The 25722-nt window shown below is 43.0% G+C and overlaps 2 protein-coding genes across 5 annotated transcripts in view; both read right to left on the bottom strand.

Annotated features, from left to right (window-relative positions):
- Positions 1-6589, bottom strand: part of celf3a (cugbp, Elav-like family member 3a) — a gene marked incomplete at its 5' end in the record, with an annotated part of 19643 nt that extends 13054 nt beyond the window's left edge. Inside the window, 2 exons of the mRNA XM_083680343.1 lie at positions 5926-6008; positions 6445-6589. Of these exons, the coding sequence (XP_083536469.1) occupies positions 5926-6008; positions 6445-6589 (228 nt within the window). The remainder of the gene's footprint in view (positions 1-5925; positions 6009-6444) is intronic.
- A 3020-nt stretch (positions 6590-9609) lies between these two features.
- On the bottom strand, positions 9610-25508 carry rprd2a (regulation of nuclear pre-mRNA domain containing 2a). 4 transcript variants are annotated; one of them, XR_014554494.1, is made up of 12 exons: positions 25319-25508; positions 21192-21321; positions 20537-20691; positions 20283-20335; positions 19910-20036; positions 19415-19590; positions 18735-19089; positions 18370-18594; positions 17520-17711; positions 14964-17271; positions 10586-10682; positions 9610-10270 (listed from the first exon to the last, which is right to left on the bottom strand). XR_014554494.1 is itself a non-coding variant. In XM_083680363.1 (10 exons), exons 1-10 carry the CDS (start codon positions 25410-25412, stop codon positions 15368-15370), a joined length of 3375 nt encoding a protein of 1124 aa, XP_083536489.1. In that variant the 5' UTR covers positions 25413-25508; the 3' UTR covers positions 13951-15367. The 4 variants fall into 4 exon arrangements, 2 of the variants coding, with proteins under 2 accessions (XP_083536489.1, XP_083536488.1); XR_014554495.1 differs by having other exon boundaries at positions 9610-10682; XM_083680363.1 differs by lacking the exons at positions 9610-10270; positions 10586-10682 and having other exon boundaries at positions 13951-17271; positions 17520-17675.
- Positions 25509-25722: the final 214 nt, after the last annotated feature.

The following is a 25722-nucleotide window of genomic DNA, read 5'->3' on the forward strand; positions in this document are numbered from 1 at the left end:
GGCTAACATGTTTAATCCTGTGCAGTGAAAAGATCGTAAGACCCTAGACATTGGTTTTAGACATGAAGCTAAAACCAATAAAGACAAGGAGCAAACATGAGTAAAACACAAAGGTTCAGAGCCTTCCTATTGTTTTCCATTTACAAACTATCAAAACTTAATTAAAACCGTTGGCTTTCATAGTAACATCCATTGACTGTGGACAGTATATATATATATGACAAAATACTCATGTGGGCTCATTTTCAATGGGAATCAAGATAACACGAAAGGGTTGGCTAATGAATATTGCATTCATGCATTCATGGACGGGAACCAGTCAGTGAGCACCAAGGCGAGAGCAATATGCATATTCATGAAGGTTGACTGGCACAACTCGGATATAAAGTTGGTTTGCTCAAAGCTAGCAACATGACATACTTGCTAACTCATACCAGTAGGCTACCTTCTTAACAATCTAGGCATCGTTAAAGTGGATGTCGCTTAGCTAGGCACAACATTACTAATGAACAATAGATCTTTTTGTTGACCAAATACGACATATCGACATATCTCATTGACTTCCAGTAAAAAAAAATCACGGCTTTGTCTGCATAGCGTAAAATTTCACCAAGAGGGATGGAAGAAGGGGCGGAGTCAGATCTCTCGCTTTGCATATCCCTCTCTGGTGAAACGTCTGGCTCCTCCTATCTCTGTCTGTACTACCTGCCACCCATTGCTTTTAGTAGCATTACAACCTACTTTACAAACTATCAAAACTTAATTTAATTCCTGTTGGGACTATATATACTGAAAAATGTATGCACTCACTGCAATGTAAGTCGCTTTGGATAAAAGCGTCAGCTAAATGGCATATATTATTATTATATTAATTAAAACCGTTGGCTTTCATAGTAGCATGGGTACTTTTAGAGGTATGCAGTTTTGTATGCACAGAACTATGATGAGCACTCGTTTCATTTGTATGAAATGTGACTGGCTAAACTAGCTGGCTAGCTGACCAATATGCTAGTTTTCGTCGTCATTGCCAAATACTGGAAATACAGCAACTCAACTTCAAAACTACTGTGCTAGTCATACAATGATGTAATTAAGAAATTTGCTGGAAAGAAACTTGAAAATCACTTTATTGATTGATTTATTGTTTTATTAAATGAACAGTCATGACTGGTTTGAGGCTGAATATTTCGTCTGTCCAATTGTAACCATGGTGACGTTTTGACAGCGCATATTTTAGTCAGGTTTCTTTTTTATCCTTCCCATAATTGCTTGCGAGTTATCAGACAGATCAGTGTGGAAGGAGTCGCGCTATCTGTCATAAGACAAATGACCTGTCAGTGAATCAATCAAACACAAAGAGACAGACATGTCCATGCTTGTACTGATCAATAATCTATTATCAATTAATCTGTCTCCTATGTGTCAATACTGCTAGACAAACTCAGTTTGATGCTCTGAGAGAGAGTGAATTTCTCTTATTTTTGTTCAGTATTTCTGTTCATTTAGAGATGCACCTGAGTGCATCTCTAAATGTTACAAACATAAAACATGTATGTCTCTAAAAAAAACTCCACAGCTGATTCGAAAATGATGTTGCCTGTTTGTTCTTTGTATGAAGTGTTGGTTGAATGGACAAACATATGTCAATAGCGGTTTGTCTACATTCTGCTAAAATGTTCCTCTTTGAAGCGCTGGTTGAACAGTAATATGTCAAGGGGTGTTTGTCCACATTAGTACAAGGCTACAGCGAAAGAGCCGAATCATGGTGGGATTTCTCTGTTTATAGAGATAGGAGCAGCGTCCTAGTTTTTGGGGTTTAGTCAGCCAGTTTAATTCCACCAAAGTGCAATATATATATATAGATGCATGTCCATCAGATTAAACACTAGCCTCGTCCTGTGCCACTGAGTTCCCTGAGAGAGCTTGATGAGTCTCATCATTAGAGCCCCTTTAAACTCCACACACACACACACACACACACACACACACACACACACACCCCGAAAACACTCCGATGTTACTCTGTAACAGATGTCTGTATTTAAGCTGATAAACGTACTGCCTCAATACCCCCCCCCCCCCCCTTATCCAACGACCCCCCCACCCCTACCCATGCCCAGCCTTGCATACACTGCCACCCGCTGCTCATTATGTCAAACTTTCATTCATTTCTCCCCCCCTCCCCCAATCGTCCTCTCCTCACACCTCCTCCCCTCTTCATTCATCCAATTTCCCTCCAATTCACACCCATTTACCTCCCTCATAAATCCAATCTACGTTCATCATTCACTTCAGTCGACCTGCGAGGCACACACACCAAACCAAACTTCGACAGTGAGGAGAGTCTGTATAATACTGGTCCTTTGACCTCCTCTATTATGCACACATTGATATGCATACAGTATGCAAATGCACACACATATACACACACTCTAACCAAGCACACAGACACACACACACACACGTGTGCTATTGTACACACCGCATAATCACCCCACTAACAGACAGGAGCATATGTGTTTTACTAGCCGACTATTACTCACTCAGTCACTGATTTAGGACTACTCGGCCTAATGTATGCTTGTACAAACGGAGATATCGAACACAGAACAAATACTAAGATACACTCATCCAGGTCACTTTTGTAAAAGAAGAGGTTAAAAAAAATAAAACAATGGGACTAAGCTGTTAAAATAAAGGTAAAAAACTAAACTAAATACTGAACATATACACACATAAATTCACATCATATACAAGCATTAATTTTTAGACTATTCACCAAATTCCTCTGTCTGAATGTTCTGACTCATCATAGCTGAGTAAATGTCAAGCTTAGTCAGATGTTCCAACAAAAGGAGAAATCTTTACTCTCAGACTGAAAGACATGGGTCTATAGGGAAATGGCTATCCCTAACCCTATACCCTCCTTCCAATCCAATCTAGATCTAAAAGGGGTTTTTTCCCTGGCATACACACTCATACTCCATCCCCCACTTCAGTAAAGCAAGTCAGTCTGAACACCTGCCCTTCCCTCCCCCACAGCACACACACACAGACACACATATATGCAAGGAGAGACACACATATATACACTCAGAGACACACACATACTCACTGGAGGACAATCTCAAGTTCTGAGAGACAAATTATCACACTAAAACTCTAAATCACTAAAACATTCAACTAAGCTGATGAAGGCCACTCAGCTGAAACACACAAATGTACCATGTTTTTAAAAAATCCTTGTGCATATGCCAATTTAATAATGTCATTTGAAATTGTATCAACTTGAAGAGTACTTCCACCCAAGCAGCAGTCTTGTTTATGGTACGCTATATCTATACTCAACCAGGCATTTGACCTGTGTCAAGTGTGGGATGGGATGGCCATGGTGAAAAGATTCTATTCAGGTACCAAAATAATAATAGAAGCGTAAGATGACACAAAGGGGAGGGAGGAGAAGAAGGCACAAAGACGTGACGTTTTGGAGTAATTTGTGAGCTGTTCCATTTCTGTGGTTTGTGTAGTGTTTATCTGTCTCGATAGCAGCTGACCAGACACACTGGTCTGGCAGCAGGGCTCCGTCTCCGGGACGGAAGATATCTCTGGGAGATAGCAGGGAGATGGAGGGATAAGGACAGAGGAGAGACAAGAGGACAAGGGTACAAGACCGGAAAAGGAGGAAAGTGGGAGTGTGTGGCTTTTTCTCTCTCTCTCTCTCTCTCTCTGTCTCTTATCTCCCTTTCTCTTTCTATGTCTTTCTCTCTCTCTCTGTATGTCTCTGTCTCTCTTTATCTTTAAATGAAATAGGGAAATTCTCTCTCTCTATCTCTGTCTTTCTCTCTCCAGTGTCTGAATGTGTTTTGACATGTGTTTATTTGGCTCCATCTACAGTGGTGCAGCTGAGTTTAGAGACAAGCTCTATCTCCACTCTCACCTGAAATTAAACAGAAGGCCAGGTGCCACTCAGATCACACCATCTGTTCACCCCTCCCTCCCTCTTCTCTTTCCTTCTCTGTTTCTTTCTCTCTCTCTCTCTCTCTCTCTTTTCTTTTGTATTATATACAGTATACTCTATGCCTTTCCCTCAACCTTGTATTGTGAGTAAAATCAAAAGCAGTCACATTTCCACCATAGCTCTCACTGGGGACAGAGAGATGAATTTAAATACGATGGGAGATAATGGCACACTTCAGCTCTCATTATTCAGGTGAGCATTGGTGTGTTCCAACGTTCCTGTCTTAGTCACAATTGCTTTCATGTTATTTCTTTGTAGCCTCCATCACAGAGATGGAGAAGTTAATTATTCTTTGGCAGTGCAGGAGCCATTAGATGACAATTACACCATAGCTGGTAGTGGCAGTATGTGTCTCTCTCTCTCACTGTATGTGTGTGTGTGTGTGTGTGTGTGTGTGTGTGTGTGTGGGGGGGGGTTTCATCATTGGGAGGGTGGGTGGGTGGGGGGGGGGGTAGGGATGGGGGGACATGGGGGGGAGGTTGTTCATGAACACTTTTACAAGGCTTAGGGTAAGAAGGTTTGGGAGGGGAGTCACAAGGGAGATAGACGGGGGAGAGAGAGTTTAGCCATGGGGAACCTGCACACTGATCTCCTCAGAAAGGTCAGTGAGGTCACACTACTGTCATGCTAATAATAGGATTTATATTGCTGCTGCTAACCCCCAATCCATCTCTCAAACACCCTACTACTGCTCTGTCTCCTTCCCAAACACTTGACTATTTAGGTGACAATTAACATTGAGTTGTTGCTATACCTGGGTAATATTAACATAGTAATTACATCGTTTTTTTGTTGTTGTTGTTGTTGTTTTTTTACATATAAACACTGTTATTACAACATTGTATTACATCAACATGCTGTTACACAGTAAGTAGGTTATTGAATGGTATAAAGAATTGAACGGTTTGTGTTATTACACAAGTGGAATAAGAAGCAGTCCTTATTCCACTTGTGTAATAACAAACCGCTCAACTCCGCTGCCACGCAATTACACAACAATTAGTCTATTAACAGTTGTTAATAGAGTAATTACAGAGTTACTACACACATAGGGGCAATTTAATGTAAAATAAAATAGGCTAAAAAAGGGGAATATGAGATAGAAAATGAGAGAGGTATTAGAATGTGTTAGAACAGAGGAGACTGGGATGGAAACCGGGTCGTCGTCCCAATAATTCATTGCTATCTTGCATGTAGTGCGTTTCTATAGAGACACTAGCGGCTGTCTGTCACATCACATTCTGCTCTGTAAATGTCACTAGGCTGGACACCTGCTGCCTGGGTATGCTAATAAATGAGGTTCAACTTTGATTCAAATGTACGAGTCGAGTCGAGAGAGAGAGAGAGAGAGAGAGAGAGAGAGGAGGAGGGACAGAGAGAGGGGATAGAAAGAGGGGGGATGGAGAAAATTGAGAGGTAGAGGTAGAGAAAGACCTATATATATATATATATATATATATATATATATATATATATATATAGAGAGAGAGAGAGAGAGAGAGAGAGAGAGAGAGAGAGAGATAGAGAGGTAGAGAGATAGGGAGAGAGAGAGAGAGAGAGAGAGGTAGAGAGAGAGAGAGCAAAGTGACTCCGGCATGCCCTGAAGCTGTCATTTATGACCCAAGACATGGGCAGTGTGACTCAAGCACTAACAGGGTGCGTCACGTATGGAGAACAGACCACAGCTGCCTCTGACCTTCCCTCTGGCCATAACAGCTCAGGGGAAGTAAACCTCACATGTCAAAGTGAGTTAATATTTCCTATGTCACTGCTGTCTGTGTGGTGCAGTGAGGTAGAATGGTAGAATGGTAGAATGTAGAATCACAATGTCACTTGTTCTGCTTTACGCTCACGGAGGCGTGTTCTGTTGAGCGTCACATGTGACTCAGAGAAAAGCATGCACTCACCCCTGGTAGTGTCTTCTGCTCATGCAGTGCATTCTGGGCCTTGAGGGCAGACTCCCGTGCACAGTATGTCAAGAAAGCACACCCTGGAGGAAAGTTTGAGGGTTCAATATACTCTTATAGAGAAGTGAGTACAGTATACAGTCGCTAAACTAGACAGGCCTATTGTGATTTCCTTTAATTTGATATGTCAGTTATAGTGTGTTCATCCGACATCTGTAGGCTATAGCCAACTAATAAAGACAAGGGGTTGGGGTTGGCTATATCACAAACAGATCTGGAGGGACCATGCTATGACACATGTACCCTGCATAGGAATTGAGAGGTTTTCTGGTACAGATCTTGCCTAACAGTGATAGCAGGACTGTTAACTTATAGAACATGCCTCATTATGGCATGAACGCAAATAGCATTTGGAAAATAGGTTTGAACCTTAATGACCTGCCTGTAGGCTTATAGCCTAATCGATGTCTGGAGATATGTTTCGTGCGCTCTAAAGACGCGGGTAATAGTTTTCTTTACCTTTGTGCATCCCCGTGTACTTGTCCTTTATCACCGTCAACTCATAGATCTTCCCGAACTGTTCAAAGATGGGTTTCAGGTCCTTCTCCTCCAGGTTACGGGGTATCTGCCCGACAAAGAGCTTGATTGCGTCGGCTTCCTTCATTGAGACAGTGAGGGTGGGAGCGACCCGCTGCGTCCCGAGGATGGACAGTGGAGAGGCGGTCAGGAGGAGTGGAGAGGACCCAGACCTTCAGACGAAGTGGAGATGATGAGTAGCGGTGCTGGAGATGAGGAGAAAGGGAGGCGTTTTAGAACAAAAGTTAAGCATTAGGTGGAACAGGTGAGAGGAGGGGCATATTGTAGGCTTAAGAATTAATTATTCATCCGTGCCTCAATTTACCATAATTTTAATTAAGATGGTGTAGGGCCTACGTTAAACGGGCATAGCCTACTTTCACTAACGCAAAAAATATATTTAAATAACAGCTGTAAAATGCAATGGTAAATTGTTGTTATTAAGGCTGTGATTGTCACTAGATTCTTGTTAAGATTAAAAACAATAACTGTGAATTGCAATTGCAATTGCAAATAGGACGTCATTGTTTCATTTTGTCAACAAAAAATAAAACATAAAATTACAATCGAAGGGCTATCATGTCCTGGACCCTCACTGTCTTTGTTAAAATATGTACTGTAATACTTAATGTACCCTAAATAAACATTGAGCATTGCAACAAGGTCCTTTGTTAAGTCCTCAGTGCATATAAGCTTCAGTGATGTGATGTTTAAATCCATACAGTGGCGTGACAATGTCAATGTATATTCAGTCTCATTGGTCCCTTTGTCAAGAGAGGGTGACAACAACAATGACTTGAATATAATCGCTAATTTCACATACGTCTAGAGGAAAACAAAATGATCACTCACTGGGATTTCTGTGAATCTCTTCCCTTGGTCACGGTTCGTTGGGATTCGCACGTAGGCTATTTGTGTCTTCTGTCCACTCAATCCGTCAAATAGGCTTTCTTATGGTTCGTTTCTTTTCTCCAGTTCAATTCATTTGTCTGTGATTTAGGACCCCTCTGAATATTGACAAGTTACCTCGAAAGAGCGCATGTACCAAATCCGAGCGACGGTCCTTTATCCGGCACACATATGAGCGTGTTGCTTCTTATGTCGTTGTTTTTGGGTGCTCTTTGTGTACACAACCTGTTTTCCAATCTAAATAGAAACAATAATGAAGTATATCTAAAATTGACAATCTTTCTTTCTTTCTGGGATTATTCCTTATGATCCAATACAGCGGAAGGTTGCCTATACTGCTTGCCGCTCGCTCCCGCGTTGGCTCCTACTCCGTTGCCTTTGACGTCGTAAGCCGGTGTCTCCCTCCCAGTCGATCTCTATGCTCCATCCCTCCCTTGGGTTGTAACAAGCCGTGATGTCTGCCGTTAGGGACCGTCAACAATTCAAGCAAGGACTGCCAGGGCGAAAGCCCTTCCTCCTTCCTGTCTAGTGTAATTGTATGGTGAATTATCTTGGCGATATTTTTTTACATACGAAATCTAGGCTACATATGGTGTAAGCCTTGCATTTATAATATGCATGCAAATATGTACGGAGATTATAGCCTGTGTTGAACTGTGTTTTAAGTTGATGTTGATCAGATCATTGCGAGATCTACGTAGGCTACCTATTCATTCATTTGCAGGAGACACTTTAATAATAGAACGAAATCAATCAACAATCAATAAGACAATGGGCGTGGCTAGGCCTAATTATGAATAGCCTAATATCCTTAAGATTGGATATAACTAGGCATAGGCCTACACATATTTTCAAAAGTAAACGCAAGAGCATTTCCACAGGACTAGGATGATAGGTGGGGTTTCATTTCTGTGTCTGTCCTGTTTTCGTCCGTCATCCTAACCATGCACACGCTGACGGTGCCTGACTTCAAGGGATGCAAATCCGTCTTTTGTTCTCGCAGTAGAGCTGGCAGAAGAGCTGGCCGCGGTGCTGAAATGGTAGACGCGGCTGTTGACGGACTAAATGCGTGTCTTCTCAATAGCCTATCCTCTTCATACAGAATTATCAATTTTGATACATTCAATCATATGAAGAGTTAATCCTGGTGCACACAACCATGTATATAACTCTACCCTCAACAAGTGAACATGTAAACAAAGGGCCCACATGATAACATCCACTGTAGCCTATCACTCGACATGCGCACATAGGCCTAGAGGCAGCTGGTACAGTACTTCACTGTAAAATCACTGTAGGCCTACGTGCAGAAGGAGAATATGACCAACATTCGTGTTCTCACACTGACTAACAGCTCTTGCCAAATAACCACTGAGTCAAATTCACATTTCGCATTTTCAAACATCCAGTCGTGTGTTCTCCTTTTTCTTCTCCCGTCGTTGTGCTCGAACCACTTCTTCATTTGCCTCGAATGGTGAGGCTACCATCTGCCATCCGTTCCTAAATCTCCCCCCGACCCTTCCATCCCAACGCACACGCATGGATAAAGGACTTATAGAGTAGACTACTACCATTCGAGTTCAACTAAGGCTATCGGCCTCGCAAATCTAAAGACGGGTTGTGGCCTATCTTAAGCAGGAAATGTTCACATAATATAAATGAGTCGTTTACAGATGGAGCATTTAAATTGACAACAGAAAAGCAAATGGTGAAGTGACAATAGACAGTGCCGTGCAAAAGTATTCGCCCCCTCTGCACAATTTTCATTTTGGTATCTCAGAGCCTGAAATTGACCCCCCCCCCCCCACACACACACACACACACACACACACACGTATTTACACAGCCTACTGGACACTTTCAAAGTGAAAGAACATTTTCAATCATTTATTAAAAATGAAAAACAGAGAAGACCTGTGTGGAAAAAAAATATTGCTGTGGGTCTCCTAAAATTAGCTCAAATGCAAACAGTTTTGGAATGGATAACCTTGTCTTTGCAGGGCCCCTCATTTGAATAGGAATCAATTATACACTCTGTTGATCAGGTTGTCACTACAAACTGAACAAATTGAGAGAGAACAAAACTGCAGAGGATGCTACCCTGAGGCCTGGGGAGACTTAACATCGAAGTTGAATGGCTAAGAGGGAAAATCAGTCGCTGGGACATCATTCCAGTCTATATAACCGAATTGAAATACATTTTAATGTATTTCAAACTTCCAGATTGCGACTATATGCAATGACTTGTTACAGTATGCTAGCTACTGTAATTGTCAAAATTGTATTAACATGCTATTACTCAGTACATTTGTGATTTATTTGTAACTGCATAGAAATGAAGCTGAGAAGTTTGTGTTCCATATTTCACTTGTGTAATACACACATAAAGCTCAACTTAACAAACCATACAATTAATATCATGTCTGTAATCAGTGTTACTACACAGGTATAGGGGCAGCCTAATGTAAAATATTAGCAAACAATTAAATAAAAAGTAATTGGTCAATAATAAAAGAACAATAGTTTGTTATGAAACAAATACATTATTTATTGTGCAAAAGTAAAAAAAAAAAATCAATTTTTTTTTCTAGACATGTATGTGTGTGAGAGAGTGAAATAGAATAGATAGGAGAGAGAGAGTGAGTGAGTGAGTGAGTGAGTGTGTGTGTGAGAGAGAGAGAGAGAGAGACAGAGAGAAAGAGAGAGTAAGACAGAGAGAGAGTAAGAAAGAGAGAGATTAACCAGTCTGTCCTCTTGTTGTCTGCACCATGTTCACTCATCCTGGCAGTACTTACTGTCCCTGACTAAGTGGCAGTGGATTTTCCTTCAGCCTCTAGTCTCTCTGCTTACCCCTTGCACTCTTCACACACGCACACGCAAACATGCACACGCAAACAGACAGACAGACAGACAGACAGACAGACAGACAGACAGACAGACACACACACACACACACAACATTTCAATCCGTATGATATGGTAGGCTAATAATCATGTTATTGTAGAAAAGTACTTTCCCTTGTACCATGGTTAGAAAGAAGGTGAAATCACTTGAATTTTATCTGGAGATGATTTATGAACTACATTATAGGAAACTCCAGGCCTGTAATACAATGTCAGTGTCGAACTTTAGGACCTAATGTTGAAGGGGGCAGTAACATATTTTGTCCTCTACCTTGTGGTATTATGAAGCTCAGTCAACAACATCCTTACATTGGTCCTCTGGTCTCTCACACAGGTATGAGACAGCATCAGACATCCAGGGTAGCCTACTGGTGACACAGAAAGGGGTAAGGATGGGGGGGGGTGGAGGGATGGAGGGAAGAAAGGGCAAGATGAAGTGAGACAATTGATTAGTTCAGAAAGTAAAATGCAAACACTCAGTAACTGTAGCCTAGTTCATAATCTTGTAAGTAGTCTGTCAAACAAGACAGCTATAGGCCTACAGCACAAAGTTATCACACAGGGAATCATTAGGGCATCATCTTGAGAAAACAATATGTGGGTCAATTATAATCCGCAGGCACTTATTTTACAGTATTCAACGTTTGGACCGTCTCTCTATTTTTAGATTGTATCCTATTTAATTCCCCCGCCGTATGTGCGTCATGACCGTTCTTGTTTGTCTGTTTGTTTGTTTGTCTGCCACCCCCTTCTAGTTCACATGCACGACTCGAAAACGCGCACTCGGAAAAAGGGATGACGACAATATGATGGGGAAGACGACTCTTTATTTGCTGCACGGTGCCGTCCACTGATTGGACACAACATAACACATTCGTCGCGACCTTCAAATCACAACACGGTCATCTTGAGGTGGGCGGGGGTAAATTGCAGGATTGTACACAAACCGCAGACTACTCCCGTGCGATACAAAGTAGCCACATCAAACGAGGCGCGCTATGACCTGTACAACAGGTGACTTTTGTTTGCCTCGTTTCAAAACAACGTCACAACGTTACATCTTAGGGTTATCTTTTTGTTCACTACAGCGGTAGGCTATGTCGTTTCGATTCAACCCTCACTGTAATATAATGCTGCTGAGTATTTACTGACATCTGGCGCCGAATACTGAAAGTAGCCTATTGAAATTAATATCAATATTCCCCTATAGGTTTTGACCATTTTACACTACATACGATTTCCCTTGGCTTTAAATCCCAATGTAGGCTATTAGGAGAACTGAAAACTTGTGACTGCTGTGGTTTTTAGTGACTACCCATCACTGAGTATTAGGGTTAGGGTTTATGTTAGAACACTCGCAGGAAAATGGATGTTACAGGATCACATAGGCTACATTCTAAACAATATTTTGATATTGCTTGCAAGCACTTAAGTTTGATTATCCTCTACTGAAAAAAAGAAATAGCCTAAATGTATTAATCTAAATAAATAACCTCCTTAACGCAAACTATCTCCACAGGTTAGACTACTTCTTCAAAGTTTACTTTGTAATGTCATATTTGCCTTGTCAGTATTAAAAGTCACAGATTAGAGTTTGATGTTAAAAAAATCTTCAGATAGTAGGCCTAATCTGAACTACAGAGTGAAGAAGATAGGGGCAGAATTTAAGTTCTAGAGTAGAGTTCAAAGTCCAAGAGTAAGGCTGGAATTCAATGAAATTAGTACTGCAGAAACCCCACACTGCAAGTCTCTGCAGAGTGAAAATTGAGGAGGCCTATTCGATTCATGTAATTTAAAATGTTTTACTATATGTTATTTTCTTGATAAAGCATAGGGATGCAGAAATTTAGGGCCTACTATTTGTCCACAGTGCAAGTTTGATTGAAATGAAATTAAGTGAATTGAGTATTTTCACATAGGCCTAATGGTGTGTATGAGTATTGTTTCTCCATTGATCAACACTGGTAGTTAAACCCTTGACCAAAGGGCATTGTTTACGGGCTAATCCTAGTATTTTAAATTTCCATTACTAACTACTCATTATTGAAAGCAGATTGGCTGTTGTTCACAAAAGCAAATACGTCTATAAACACCTAAGCGCAATGTGGAAATGCTGTTTTATCCTGTTTTTATATACACTAACTTTTTAATTGATTAACAGCCATCCAATAATGATGCCTTCCATCTGGCATTCTAATTAATGATGTAATATTAACATTCGTTCTATTATCAGGTAGTGGTCAGTGTAGGTATGGGTCACACTATTTGAATAGTCCTCCTACATGATTTATATTCAATTAACAATCAACAAACTGTGCAACTCATTATCCACTCAACCTGACCCTAGAGAACTGTTGCATGTCAACAGAGTTGCCGTTGATCGGTTGAGCACTTGTAAATGATGTATAAGGGACTATGCGCATAAAGTGGTGTTGAGGTTCAGATTTGGTAGCAGAATACTTAATTTACAGGGATTCTCAAATTTAGTATCAGGGCCCAGCTATGGTCGTCTTTCAAAGCTAGCCAGTCCCTGACACTAAAAGTTCTGTTTGAATACTTTTAAAGTGCATCTTTCCTTCCTCGTTCCTCCCTTCCCTGAAGAAATCACTGTCTGATCTGACATGACTTGATTGATAAAAGCAACGCTGTGGAAAGCTGCCTTTGACCAATCCAACCATTCTACATCAGTGAATCACATCAAAGAAGAGAGGAAGGAAAGAGGCACTTCTGAAGTATTCAAAACAGGGCCTGAGAGTCACTATTGAAAAGAAAGCAGTCATCTAGTCCTCATCTGACAGCTGACTGAAGTGGAAGTGGACCGTTTAAAGAGCAGATTTCCTGTAGCATGTCAATAACCGCGCCAAGAGTGGAATAGTCAACTTTCAGACTTTTGTTTTTATTACACTAAAAAACGATTTTGCTGTCTTATTGTTGATAACCCCTCCATGCGCTGTCATGCAATGTCCTTTACTGTAGGTAAAGCTGGTGCTGGTTCGTTTGTTCACCTTTTACTACGTATTTGAGTGACGTAGCCTACAGGGTTCGATTTCAGAGACAACCTGATAAAATGGATTCAAACTCAAATTCTCATCAAAATATAAAAAAATTTGACGACATATTGAATTACTGTAGATACAAGTCAGCAGCATTCCACTGAGTAAGGGTTTAGAAACACTGGTCTAAATGCTGTCAACTGAATAAATTATTTGATTTTGATTGCAAGATTTGTGGGCCTATACTGTATATCAAACAGCACTGCCAGATTTAAACAGTACATTTTTAGACACTTTTAGAGAATAGTGATTTAAAACTAATGGAAGACAAAATTGATAAATAGCAACATCTTATCACTGTGACGTTTATTGAAATGACAAACATCATAATGGTCTTAGAAATCTTTGTACTGTTGAATCTTGCACCATAAGGGGTAAATGTTCTATGGCTGACCCATGAGAAACAACCTTTTTGGCTAAATAAACTCATACAAACTGGTGTGTACACACTAGCAAAAGGCACATGTGCACTGAGGAACAGCTCAGTCATATTGTTCAACATTACGTATGTGTACAGTTTAATAGCAACAGATGGGAATCTCTAACTCGCTTTATTAAGTACAACAGTGCACAATGACTAAGTTGTTATAATTTTTGTTATCAAGTGCATGGATAGGTGGGCGTGATTACGTCAAGAACATCTCACTCTCGTGGTCATGGTGTGTGGGCCTATTCAATCAATTGCAGACAGTGAGTTCCTGCAGTATAAGACAAAATGTGATTCTTTCCTTGTGCGACAATCAATTGGAAAAGCAATTTGTTTTCGGTTTGAGTGAGGCCATGGTGGTAGAAGGACAGACAAACAACAAGACTCAGAGAGACACACTTCCCAAGGCTGAGAAAGAAAGTGACCTCCCACTGTAGTTTTCAAACTAAGGTCTTTATTCAAGTCAGTACAAGTAAAACATTGGTGGAAGCTGGAGAGTTCCGTTTCTTTCTTCATCCCCCACAAAAGGAACTTCTTCTGCGTCGGTTTAAACTTGATGTTTCTAATCTCTCCTTAGCTATGCTGGTGTCACCCTCCTCTAAGAAATGAGAGAAGATGTGACACCGCCAGGCAGCGAAGAGTTCTTTTCTTTCCACTACTCTATGTACAGTGAACAAAGCCTCGCTTTACAAATAGAAACATTCAGAGTCAGAACATTTAGCTTCGGTTTTCACCAACTACACACAAACTGATATTGTAGAAGAAAATAATATCTATATACATTCTCTTTGAGTCTACACATGTTAAAAAGGTAGGGTAAACAGAAAGAGAAGTCGATGCAATTCCTATTGGATTCTGGTTAGGGTCTTTGATATCAGCCTCAATTTTTTCATTGAATTATGACCGGAACATAGCATTAACTACATGTCTCTGACACGGTCTTAGCGAAACTGAACTAAACTAAAAATGCAGTTGAAATAATGAACAGTAGTCTAAGACCGGCTCACTCACGCAAATGCATGCACACAAGCATACATACTGTAACCACACACACTCACGCAGAGCTACGTCAGAGGGGGAGATGAATTAAAGGTTTAATGCAATGCTTTATATATTTCGAACAAATAATTAGAACAAAAATTTTAAAAAAAACTGATTTATATAGCCACCTCTTATTTTCTTCTATCCCCGGTCTCCAACCATCTGGTCGACCACTCCATTCATTCTTCTTCCTCCAATTCCATCTGTCCATTTCTTCTCTTCCTCTCAGGCCTTTCTTCTTCCATGCCTTGTTGTCCTTCAAATCTTTTTCTCCATTTTTCCTTTTCCTCCAACTGTTCTCTTCCATCCCCCTCTCCCTCCTACTCCACTCCCCCTCTTGCTTTAAAACTATACTTAAATTTCACCTCTTTCCAAACCCATCTGTCCATTCTTCTTCGATTGTAGTCGTGCGCACATTGACGGCCCGGGAGTTTTCATACTGTGTGACACATACAGTAGGTGATTGTCACATCCATTGACACATCCATATGTTATGCACTGCAATGCGATGAGCTCAGAGCTAGTTGCCTAGTCAGAAACGCGGAGGTAAGTGTGGTCTTTTCGGGGGGAAGAACGGACCCCCTGGTCCCCCTCCTCTTGGGTGTCCACCAAAGGGAGGGCCTGGCCGCTTCCCCCTTAACATCTGCCTTGGTTCTGGGCCGTGGAATGGTGGACGGGGGGTTCCCCGTGGGTGGCCCCTGGGGTGAGGGGGGTGGTGTGCAGGGTGAGGAGGACGGTGGGGGGGCCGGGGAGGCGGGGGTCGTCTGAGCTCAGGGTGGGAGGGCAGGGGGTGCCTGTGGCCATAGAGTGGAGGGGAGGGGCTGCGTTGGGGGTAGTCATAGTAGTAAGGGTCCTCTGAGGGAGAGATAGGGGGGGTGAGACGCTCTCTGCCAGGGTGGTAGTAGGGGTCATCAATAGGCAGGTGATGAAGGTTGTCGGGGTGATGGTAGTGGTCGTCAGGGTGACGAGGAGGGAGATCTTGAGGATAGCAACGGAGGTCGCCAGGATGCCTGCGGAGGTCGTCAAGGGGATGCAAGTTGTCGGGTTGATGGTGCAGGTTGTCTTGGTAACGGCGGAGGTCACCGTCGGGGTGGCGGCGCAGGCCGTCTGGGTGACGACGGAGGTCGTCGTGGTAATGAAGGAGGTCGTCAGGATGACGATGGAGGTCACCGGGGTGGCGGTGAAAGTCGTCAGGGTGATGCATGGACTTATGCTGGTGGTCATGGATCACGACTTCCCCAGCACGATCGCCGCTGATGCCCCCTCTATCCCCCTCCATCTCAGGGTTTTGTAACGGTGGCTCCACAGGCACCATTACCCCACCGACCATGACAGAAGAGGGCGGGACCAGGAAGTCCTGCGATGGGTGTTGGAGCCCAGGGCTGGGTGGGGGCGGGAGCTGAGGAATGGGGGGCAGAGGGCTGGTGAAGAACCTGGAGTTGTTAGCCTGCGTCTGGGGATCCTGTCCCTGGTAAGGCTCCTGTCCCTGTCCCTGGTAGGGGTACTGTCCTGGGACAGTGCTGTCAGTACTACCACCTGGAGCAGCCATGCTGTGGTTACTGGGATGATGAGGCGTGTGTCCAACTAGATAGGCATTACCATACCATCCTCCTTCACCTCCTCTAGAGTTCAACCCCACCGCCACAGGCCCACTGGTGCTGTTGCCTTGTGTATTACTGGGCGGTCCATCCCTGTGTTGCGTTGGGACTGACACATGCGTGGCGATGTGCTGGTAGTGTCCAAACCCTGATTCTGCACGCACCCCCTCCTTCCCTCCGTAGGGAAGCTGGTGGCGGTGGTACTCTTGCCCATTCTGAGCCCCTTGAAGCGAGTGGACGTGATGGGGTTTGTTGGGGTCTTGCCAGGAGGGTTCGTTGTGGTAAGCGGTAGGAGACAGGCTCCCGTCGGCTGGTTTGGTAGCCCCTCCAGAGGAAGTCTGGGCTGGGTTGGACAGGAATGGCTCTAGTCCAGGCTTGTCCATGATCTCGTCCTGGGTTGGGGTACCTCCGGTCTCGGCCTCGTCCCGTACTGGGGTCCCCCCCAGGTTGTCTGCCCCTGCTAACGGGCTGAGGTCACTGCTGCCTCCCTGGAGGGCCTCGCTGGCCAAGCCCAGGTTGAAGGCGCTGAAACCAGGGTTCCCCTGGAGGAAGCTGTGGATCTTGGACTCCAGGGTTGAGGTGGAGGTCTTTTGGTCTTTCTGCTGTTCAGTCCTCATGCCTCTGTGAGGGGCCGTAGCTGGGGTGGGGACGGGTGCTCTCTGAGGGTTGGTGTTAGGCCCTACTGTGGGGACGGGTGGTGAAGACATGGGCGTAGTGGAGGAGAGAGGGAGGCCTCGGGAGGGTGCTGCAGGGGTGGAGGCTGGGGGAGGGACCCTGCCTGTACTGGACGAGGTTGAGGAGACGCTTCCTGCCGGGCTGTGCAGTAGGGAAGAGAGGCCTGAGTGGAGAGAGAGCAAGAGCAAAGAAATTAATTAAGACATATCAGCATACATAACATATCAAAACAGAATCATTCCGTCAGTAATTGGTGATAAAAGAATAGCGATATATAAGAGTAGGATCTCTCTATTTTTAAGCAACATTTGCTGTCCCTGGTGCATTTGCGCCGGTCCACATCTTCTAAACCTCTAAAACTGTACTTATGAATAAAATGTGCTCCTTTAAAGATGATTCAAATGTTCTCACCCTGCAGCCCGCTGGCCTGGCCCTGAGTCTTGGACAGGGCACTGAGGATCTCCTCAGGAATCACGTCCACTTTAGACAGGATGTTGGCCAGTGGGCTGGCCCCCTGGGGGGCCACTGGGACAGGGGGGGTGGTCTTCAGTGTGTAGCTTGAGGAGGCTGGGGTTAGAGAGGAAGAGGTCCCCGGGGACACTCCTGGGGGAAGACAGTCAGGCTTAATTTAAAGAGGCAATCTGGGATTCAAACAACAGCAAAAGCAGTCTCCCCGCCACATTCTTTGATAAACAGCTGAGGGATGGGGCTGGAGAAATGTAACCACTCTCAAATTCATGGATGGTAGGCTTGGGCTTTCAACATGACTCGAACTACTGCAAGTAGTTTTTCTCTCTCTGGCCATCGTTACCAGCCCAACAGTCAGATTTATGACTACCTCCACCCCTTGCCCTCAGACAACAGTTATTGATCATGCCTTGAGATGCTTGTGTGCAAGTTTAATTTGGACAATGTTTATTAAACAAACGTTGATGTGTATAATAAAATAGAGGTGGAGATGGTATGGGCGGTATTCACAGAAATAAACCGGTATAAAAGATTAAAGGAGCTTAGTTCACAATCAAGGGCGTGCATCACAATCAAGGTGACATTGTGAGGTATTATGATGTCAAGGGTTGTTTATATGATGTAACAGCAAATAAGAGAATGTTATGGTTATGTCACAATTAACAGGATGCTATGAGGATGTACCAATGGCTAGAGATACAATGCAAAGCAAATTACATCACAATAGCTGACTCAATGATGCAATAGAGAATAGCAGTGCCTTTATGAAGTCACAATAGCTGAAGCTCCTCACCTGTGTTCTTCATGACAGAGGTGATGCTGCTGAGGATAGAGCTAATTTTACCCAGGTCCACATTGGCCAGGTTGCCTGAGCCTGATAGGTTGGTTCCTGAGGTTGCTGAGGAGGGCGTGGCCTGTTTGATGGGTGTCGCCTCTGCTGTGGCCACTGATGGCTGTGTGACAACAGGGACTGGATTGGACACCACCGTGGGGGCGGGACTAGCAACGTGCTCCTGAACTGTGAAAACAGGAAATATTCAATGACAGATGCTATAACTGTGTGTTAATGAAAACAGTGTCTTTGCAATACTCAAGGGCCTTATTAGCACCTGAACAGACCCCTAACATCCTCAACCCATCACATTCCCTACCCCTCACCTATTATGCTGACACTCTCCTCCTCCTCCTCTGAGAGCTCCATGTCCTCCACATCGCGGTTGTCTTTATCCCCGACCGTGAAGCCCTGTTTAGGGGACCCTCCAGGAGAGGACAGGGGGCTTGGTGCTTCCCCGAGGGTGATTTCTGCCTCGTCATCCATGGCCAGGCCGTCAAGGTCGGGGTCAAGGTCCAGGTGGGTCCCCAGGCCCCGGAAGGGGGACTCAGAGCCCGTGGGGGAGGGAGCATCAGCGGAGGGGGAAGGAATGGGTGAATCATCCAGGTCCGGTAATGTGGACTTCAGGGTGTCCAGCTTACGCTTGAGGTGCAACACCCGGTTGGCAAACGTCTTGTAGGCCTTGATGTGAAAATCAGAATATCATTCATTATTATTATTATTATTATTATTATAATCTGACTGACAAGCATTTCACAAATAAGAATCTCTTCTTAATTGACTTGACTCTAATTGATACAGTATGAAATATAGCTGCGAGCAACAATGAAATGGGGTTCAAGCTATGAAGCACCATCATCATCATCATGGTTCAATACCATAGTCGTCTTCAGGGGGATATCCTTGATGCCCATGAAAATTTGTATGTGAAGTGAACAAACTAACCTGTATTTACTGACCTGTTTTAATTGGGCTATATGAAATTGGAAGTTTGAGTACAACTCACGCTGGCGACTATCTTGACCTCCTTGTACTGCATCTCGTAGAAAATGTCTGCATTGCCCAGAGCGTCCAGTAGAGGGGGCCCTCCTTTGGACTGCCGGTCCAAGAAGCTGACAAACTCCTGCAGCTTAGTACTGCCATCCTCAAAATCTTTAGAGAACTTCTTTCCTCCAGCCTTATCTAAAGGGGTACATTATTAATAAATATTTAGGGGGATGAGGGCGGAGAGAGAGAGGGGGAGAAGCTTGTGGTACAAGCCTTGCTTCAGAATAGGGTTAATGTTTTTTTTCTTTCATGCCAACGGGAGGCACCTTTATATGAAGTGACTGAGCCAATTAAATTACTGAGTCAATGAAGTTACTGAGTCAATGAAGTTACCGAGTCAATGTCCATTTACAACATGGCAGGAAATGTGTGTGTGTGTGTGTGTGTGTGTGTGTGTGTGTGTGTGTGTGTGTGTGTGTGTGTGTGTGTGAGAACTGGGTTTCTATTTGTGCACCTTTCAGTTTCTTGAGAGCCTCAGTGCTGCAGACATCCACCCTCATGGCAGCCAGCTGCTTCTCCCTCAGCTCCACGTCCTCCACAGAGCTCTTGTATTTGGAGAGGTGCTCGACAAAGGCCTGGGGCTGTAGGAAACACAACACACACACACACACACACAACACAGACACAATCAACCAACAGTAACTTGGATATCAGCTTATGATACTAGCTCTTTCATCAGCATTTATTTTCAGTTATTGTAACAGTTCTCAGTGTGATTTATGGAGTTGATATGTGGTTATTTTTCACTGAATATAAACACAGCTGAGGTCTATAGAAACAAGCAAACGGACAAGCAAACGGTTCAACAGTTGGTAGTGTACACTTACCACAAACTCAGCGACAATCTTCGACTTGAGAGCAGCATTGGAGTTGACAGTAGCTGGAAAGACATAACAAATACACATCAGAAAGTTCACATTTCAACACAGAGGTGTGAAATACAAGATTTAAAAACCACGCATTGTCAACATAGCATTTCACACAGATTACATTAAACTCCTGATGGTGCTCTGTGGCGAAAGGGTAACACTATTACAACTTAGTACACACAGTGTGGAGGCGGAGGTTCCGTTGCACTGACCTTTAGGCTCTTCAGCAGCAGCGGAAGGAGGAGACTCCTCTTTGACCCGACTGGCCCTCAGCTCAGATATGAGCTCCTCCGTGTACACACTCCTCTCTTCCCAGATGGTCAGGATCCTATCCACTGACCTCACTACCTTAGGGTCCCCCACATTACTGCAGCAGAGAGAGAAAGACATTTGAGGTGCACTTGATTAAGCTTTTTCTTTTTTTTTCTCCTTTTAAATATGTTTTTTTAGGGCATTTCTGCTTTATTGGGATAGAGACAGTAGAGATTGACGTGAAGGACGGGACGGGAGAGAGAGGAGGGATGACATGCAAGGCGTGTCGGGGGTCGGAATCAAACCAGGAACCTTGCGATTATGTGGTATGCACATTGGTATTCTACGCCATTAAACGCCCCGCACTTGATAAAGCTTTTAAGGCAGACTGGAACCAAGGCAAGGCAAGCTTGTTTATGTACACCCCAAGTTCCTAATTTTCGTGGAAATGTGTATATAAACACACATACATAGATACATAGATAGATAGATAGATAGATAGATAGACAGATAGACAGACAGACAGACAGACAGACAGATAGATAGATAGATAGATAGATAGATAGATAGATAGTATTCAACTCAGGTCTAGTTTGTGTAGTGTAGTTCACTCACTTGACCAGCTGGAAGGCCTCGGGGAGGACCCCAGCGAAGGCCGTACGGTAGACGATGGCATTCTTCCTCTTACAGTTCTGGATGACATCGTTGGCCAGATACAACAAGTTGAGCCGGTGCGAAGCATCAGCTAGCAGGAGAGAAAACAGCAGGAGGGAAAACATTTGTCAGTTAAAGAGGGGGGTAATCTGAACATCAGTGATGGGGCCGTTGCAAACTCAACAGCAGTATCCTACTAATGACATACATTATGCCACACAACCTTTACAAATGGGACAGAGGACATTCCATCCCAGACTCCCCTAGTAGAAATATTGTTTAAGATTATTATACAGGCCTTCGTTGCATTTAAAAAAGAAAATGTATGCAAAAATACCAAACAACGTGTTTACCTCATATGTGTCTAGCCTTTCAGTTCTGAACAAACAGAGCGCTGATGTTAAATCAATAATACTGTGATTACTACAACATTAGACTTGCAGGAACCATACCAGCATTCTCACCTCACTCACTTTAGGCTAACTAACCTTTACTTTGTTTCGGTCCAACTAGTACACTAGCACATCATGTTTTGAGTTGTCTGTATGCTAAGCACTAACGCTAGCCTTGCACCATAACGGCCGGGTGCAAGATGCCTTGGGCAACTGAGGCCATTCCCAGTCCTGTTTCAGAGGAGTGAGACAAAGCTTTGCCCAAGGCTAAGTATGCTCCATGCCTGGGCAGAAAATGAAAATAGCTGTGGCCTGGGGTGGTCCAGTAGTCTAGCACCTTGGCCTACAGTGCACACATATGCCTATGTCCACATGGGTTAGAATCTGGCCCATCCCCTGCTGACATACCCTCTCCTCCTTACTTTCTTCACTCTCTCGATCCAATAAAAATGAAAAATATAGACACAACTGTCTATACACAGCTCTGGGCAACTCCAAGACACAACACTGACATGTGAAAAAGCTTTGAACGAACCTGATTATCTAACAATAACGAAATAGAGCAAAAACTATGTTTATTCTCCCTCTCTTAATCAAACAAACAAGCACATATTCAAACAGTCCACGGGATGATTAGAAAAAAACAGGTCAGCACTGGTTCCCAAGAAAATGGTAGTAATCTATATCAACATGGAACATGAAACTGAATATTTAGCTCTATTCCAATAAATAAATACATGACTCTCCAGCAAGTAAAAACAAAGACACGTTTTCAAAAGACCACTTAAGCCTATGGGATTAAACTAATCAAGGGATTAAACTGAATGCCCAACAGTAGGGCTGCAAAGATTATTCAAATAAATGAAATTGACTATTATCATAATCTATGATATGCACTTCGAAATATATTTGACAAAGACCACTGTTGAAGAGAGTATAATCTCAGCGTGTTAGGATACCATTATCATGTTCCAACACCCAAAATTGAGCGTCACACGCATTTTAAGTGATGACATTAAGTATTAGCCTACAGTGATATTTATATTAAGTGTTACAGAGAAGAACATGTTTCTGCATCCACCGCCAGAATATCTCAACATAGCTTTGTCATGGTGTTGTGTGTGAATACCTGAGCCACTTCAGTGCATTTCTGGTGAAGTTTGTCAAAATCGTTTCTATATTTTGTTGAAAGTTTGATAGAATATAAGATTATATGAAAAGATATTTAACAGAATAATCAATTAGAAAAATAGTAATGACTTGGTGGAGCTTCTCCTTATTCCACTTGTAATAACATACAGCACACTCTCATAATTATCATAAGAAAAACTGATATGCAATTTAGTAGGTATTATGTGGATTTTAACAAAATGTTTTAGTAGAATAATGACAGTTAGTTATTACACAGGTATAGGACAGGTACAGGGCACCTTAATGTCAAGCATGATTCATGATCTGAGCCAATTATTTTTCACCTTGACCACAGCAAACCAAATAGGCCCAGCCTCACACAGCTCTCAAAGACAACCTGTCCATTAGCGCACATCATGGAAGGGAAGGGGCACCTGCCTGGGCCCTTAACCAATACATTTCAATAGCAAATGTCCTGGCTTTTGCATGGCCCATCAGGTAAATTAATAGGGCAACAGCTGTGCCTTTCAGCAAACAGCCCATCACTGTTCAGGCTCTTTCTTCACTAGTAGCACTTACGACAACCCAAGTAGCAAAAGATAATGGTTGTTTTTTTTAATGTTTTTTTTTTTTTTTTTAAGTAATATGTCAATGACTTATGACACATAAACACAGCCATGTCTACACAGAATATTCAACCATGGAGCGATGAGGCTTGGATACAGAACCTAGGTCTAGACCTACTTGTATGAATACAAGTAGGCTTCAGTATATTGTGATACATATAGGCTAGCCACAACCAATGTTTCATTTCACCCACTGAGACAAACACAACCTAACAGCATACACAACTGCTAAAATATTGAGGTGCATAATAGTACATTGCTTCACTATTCACCAACAAAGACTATTTGACTGAATATTAACAAGCCACTCTTTCTCCAACAAGAGAGCCACATCATCAGCAGTCGCCCAGCCCACCTCCTTCTGCACAGTCACTCACTGACAATCTCTAACTCAGAGACAGACCTGCATCAAAACTGAAAGCAGCAACATGCATAGTTTAGTTCATTTACACAGTTCTGTATAGTACAATGTATACTGCAAAACAATTAGTTTTAGTAATCTAAGGGCTGCTGCAACGATTAATCGAATGGATGAGTTGATCGGTGTTTTATAATCAGTCATATGCACTTCTAAATAAATTGTACAAAACCCACGGTTGGTCGGATCCTCTCAGTGTTTTACGATACCAATATCATATTCCAACACCCATAATTGAGCATGTGACACTCATCTTAAGTATTGTGATAGAGAAGAATAGACATATTGCTTTAGAAACTGTATAATAACTTATAATGCGTGTTTTGTGTGCGTACCTGCCAACTGAGCCACTTTAGTGAGATTCTGGTTAAATTTGAACTAGTTTAACATTTTTCGTTGAAAGTCATGATTCTATACAATATTAAATTATTCAACAGAATACTCAACAACACAAATAGTCATCTGTTGCAGCCCTAAAGTTATCAGAGGGTATTTGAAACACCAAGCCAATGCACAGCAGTACATTGGGATCATCAATACTGTAAAACTGCCAAAACAACTGTCACACTCAAAACACAGCAGAGGACAGGAGAGCACAGAGACAGAGTGTTACCTCCAGGAGAACTGATCAATACAGTGATGAAATCAGGCCTTTCTGCCACTGCTCTCTGACTAGCACTGCCATATTACATCAGGAATCAGAAAGACCTATCTGATCAAATACAGTTAAGTAGAGTTTCCCCATGCCCAATGACCTCACTATATTTGAGAGCTTTTGCACAGCACATTGCTCAACTTGCCATCACTTTGCAGAAACACAAACTTCTACAGTTAGTATCAATAGGTAGCATTTCCTTCCGTTGGTTACACATCACTGGCCATATCTTTCATCTTCAGCAAAACCTGCTGAAAACACCTAAACAACATATGTCAAATTGGGGGTAAACCTGGCCTCACTTCTGCAATTCACTGCAAGTCTTCTGCACTTCCCTAAAGTCGTAAAGGTGTGTGACTGTCAAACTAGCTCTAAGATAGATAACCATGTACACAAACCAGGTTAATGCGATTCAAAGTTGAGTTCACTAGACACAGAGATCACCAGCTCCAGACACAGAGGATGGAGTGACAGTTATCATTTTCATTATTAACTATATCATTTCAGAGTTAGGTCAGCTTTGCCAGCGCGGGCCATGTTCAGTTCAGAGCTTACCTCTACTCCACTTCCAAACCTAAACTTTCTAGCTAGCCAAAGGAAGCTACTAGCTACCTAGCACCTATGTTGTTGTAGCCATAGCTACTGCTTGTTGCACCTTTAATAAAGTGGCTGGGGCATTTAGGTTATGTGACCTTGTATGTACAGCTACAGATTTGACAGGTGTCAAAAATGCCATCTAGATGACAAGAGAAGTTCCCCAGCTAGGCTAGCTAGCTAGCTAGCTAGAGCATTGACACAGCTAATAAACAAGCCTGCCTGCCTGCTGCTTTACTACTATCACTTAGCTAGCTAGCATAGCAACTCACATTTCCTCAACCATTTCGTCCAGTACTTCACGACCAGGCTGTGGTATTTCTTGTTCTCGATGCACCAAGTTGACAGTCCTTGAATTGATTCCATTGTGTTCGACAATCCTTGAAACCGTCGGTCCAAAGTGGACTCCAGGGCGGTAGACGAGCCACGACTGTTCCCACTTGACGCGCCAGTTCCAGCAGCCATTTCCCAAGCTTTGTACTGCTGCTGGCTGCAAGCTACTAGGCTAGCTGACTCTCGCTAGACGCGCTGATCAGCGCAGACACAGATACAGTCTGTAGGTCAGGGGGCACTTCTGCCGCCCGCCTAATACAAGTTGTTCTTGTTTTAAATCAGACAGTAATATGAATTATTAGAGTGGTTACTCTTCATTTGTTGTAACTCATACAAATAAAGC

This window comes from Argentina silus, assembly GCF_951799395.1.
Source record: "Argentina silus genome assembly, chromosome: 11".
Classification (NCBI taxonomy): Eukaryota; Metazoa; Chordata; class Actinopteri; order Argentiniformes; family Argentinidae; genus Argentina; species Argentina silus.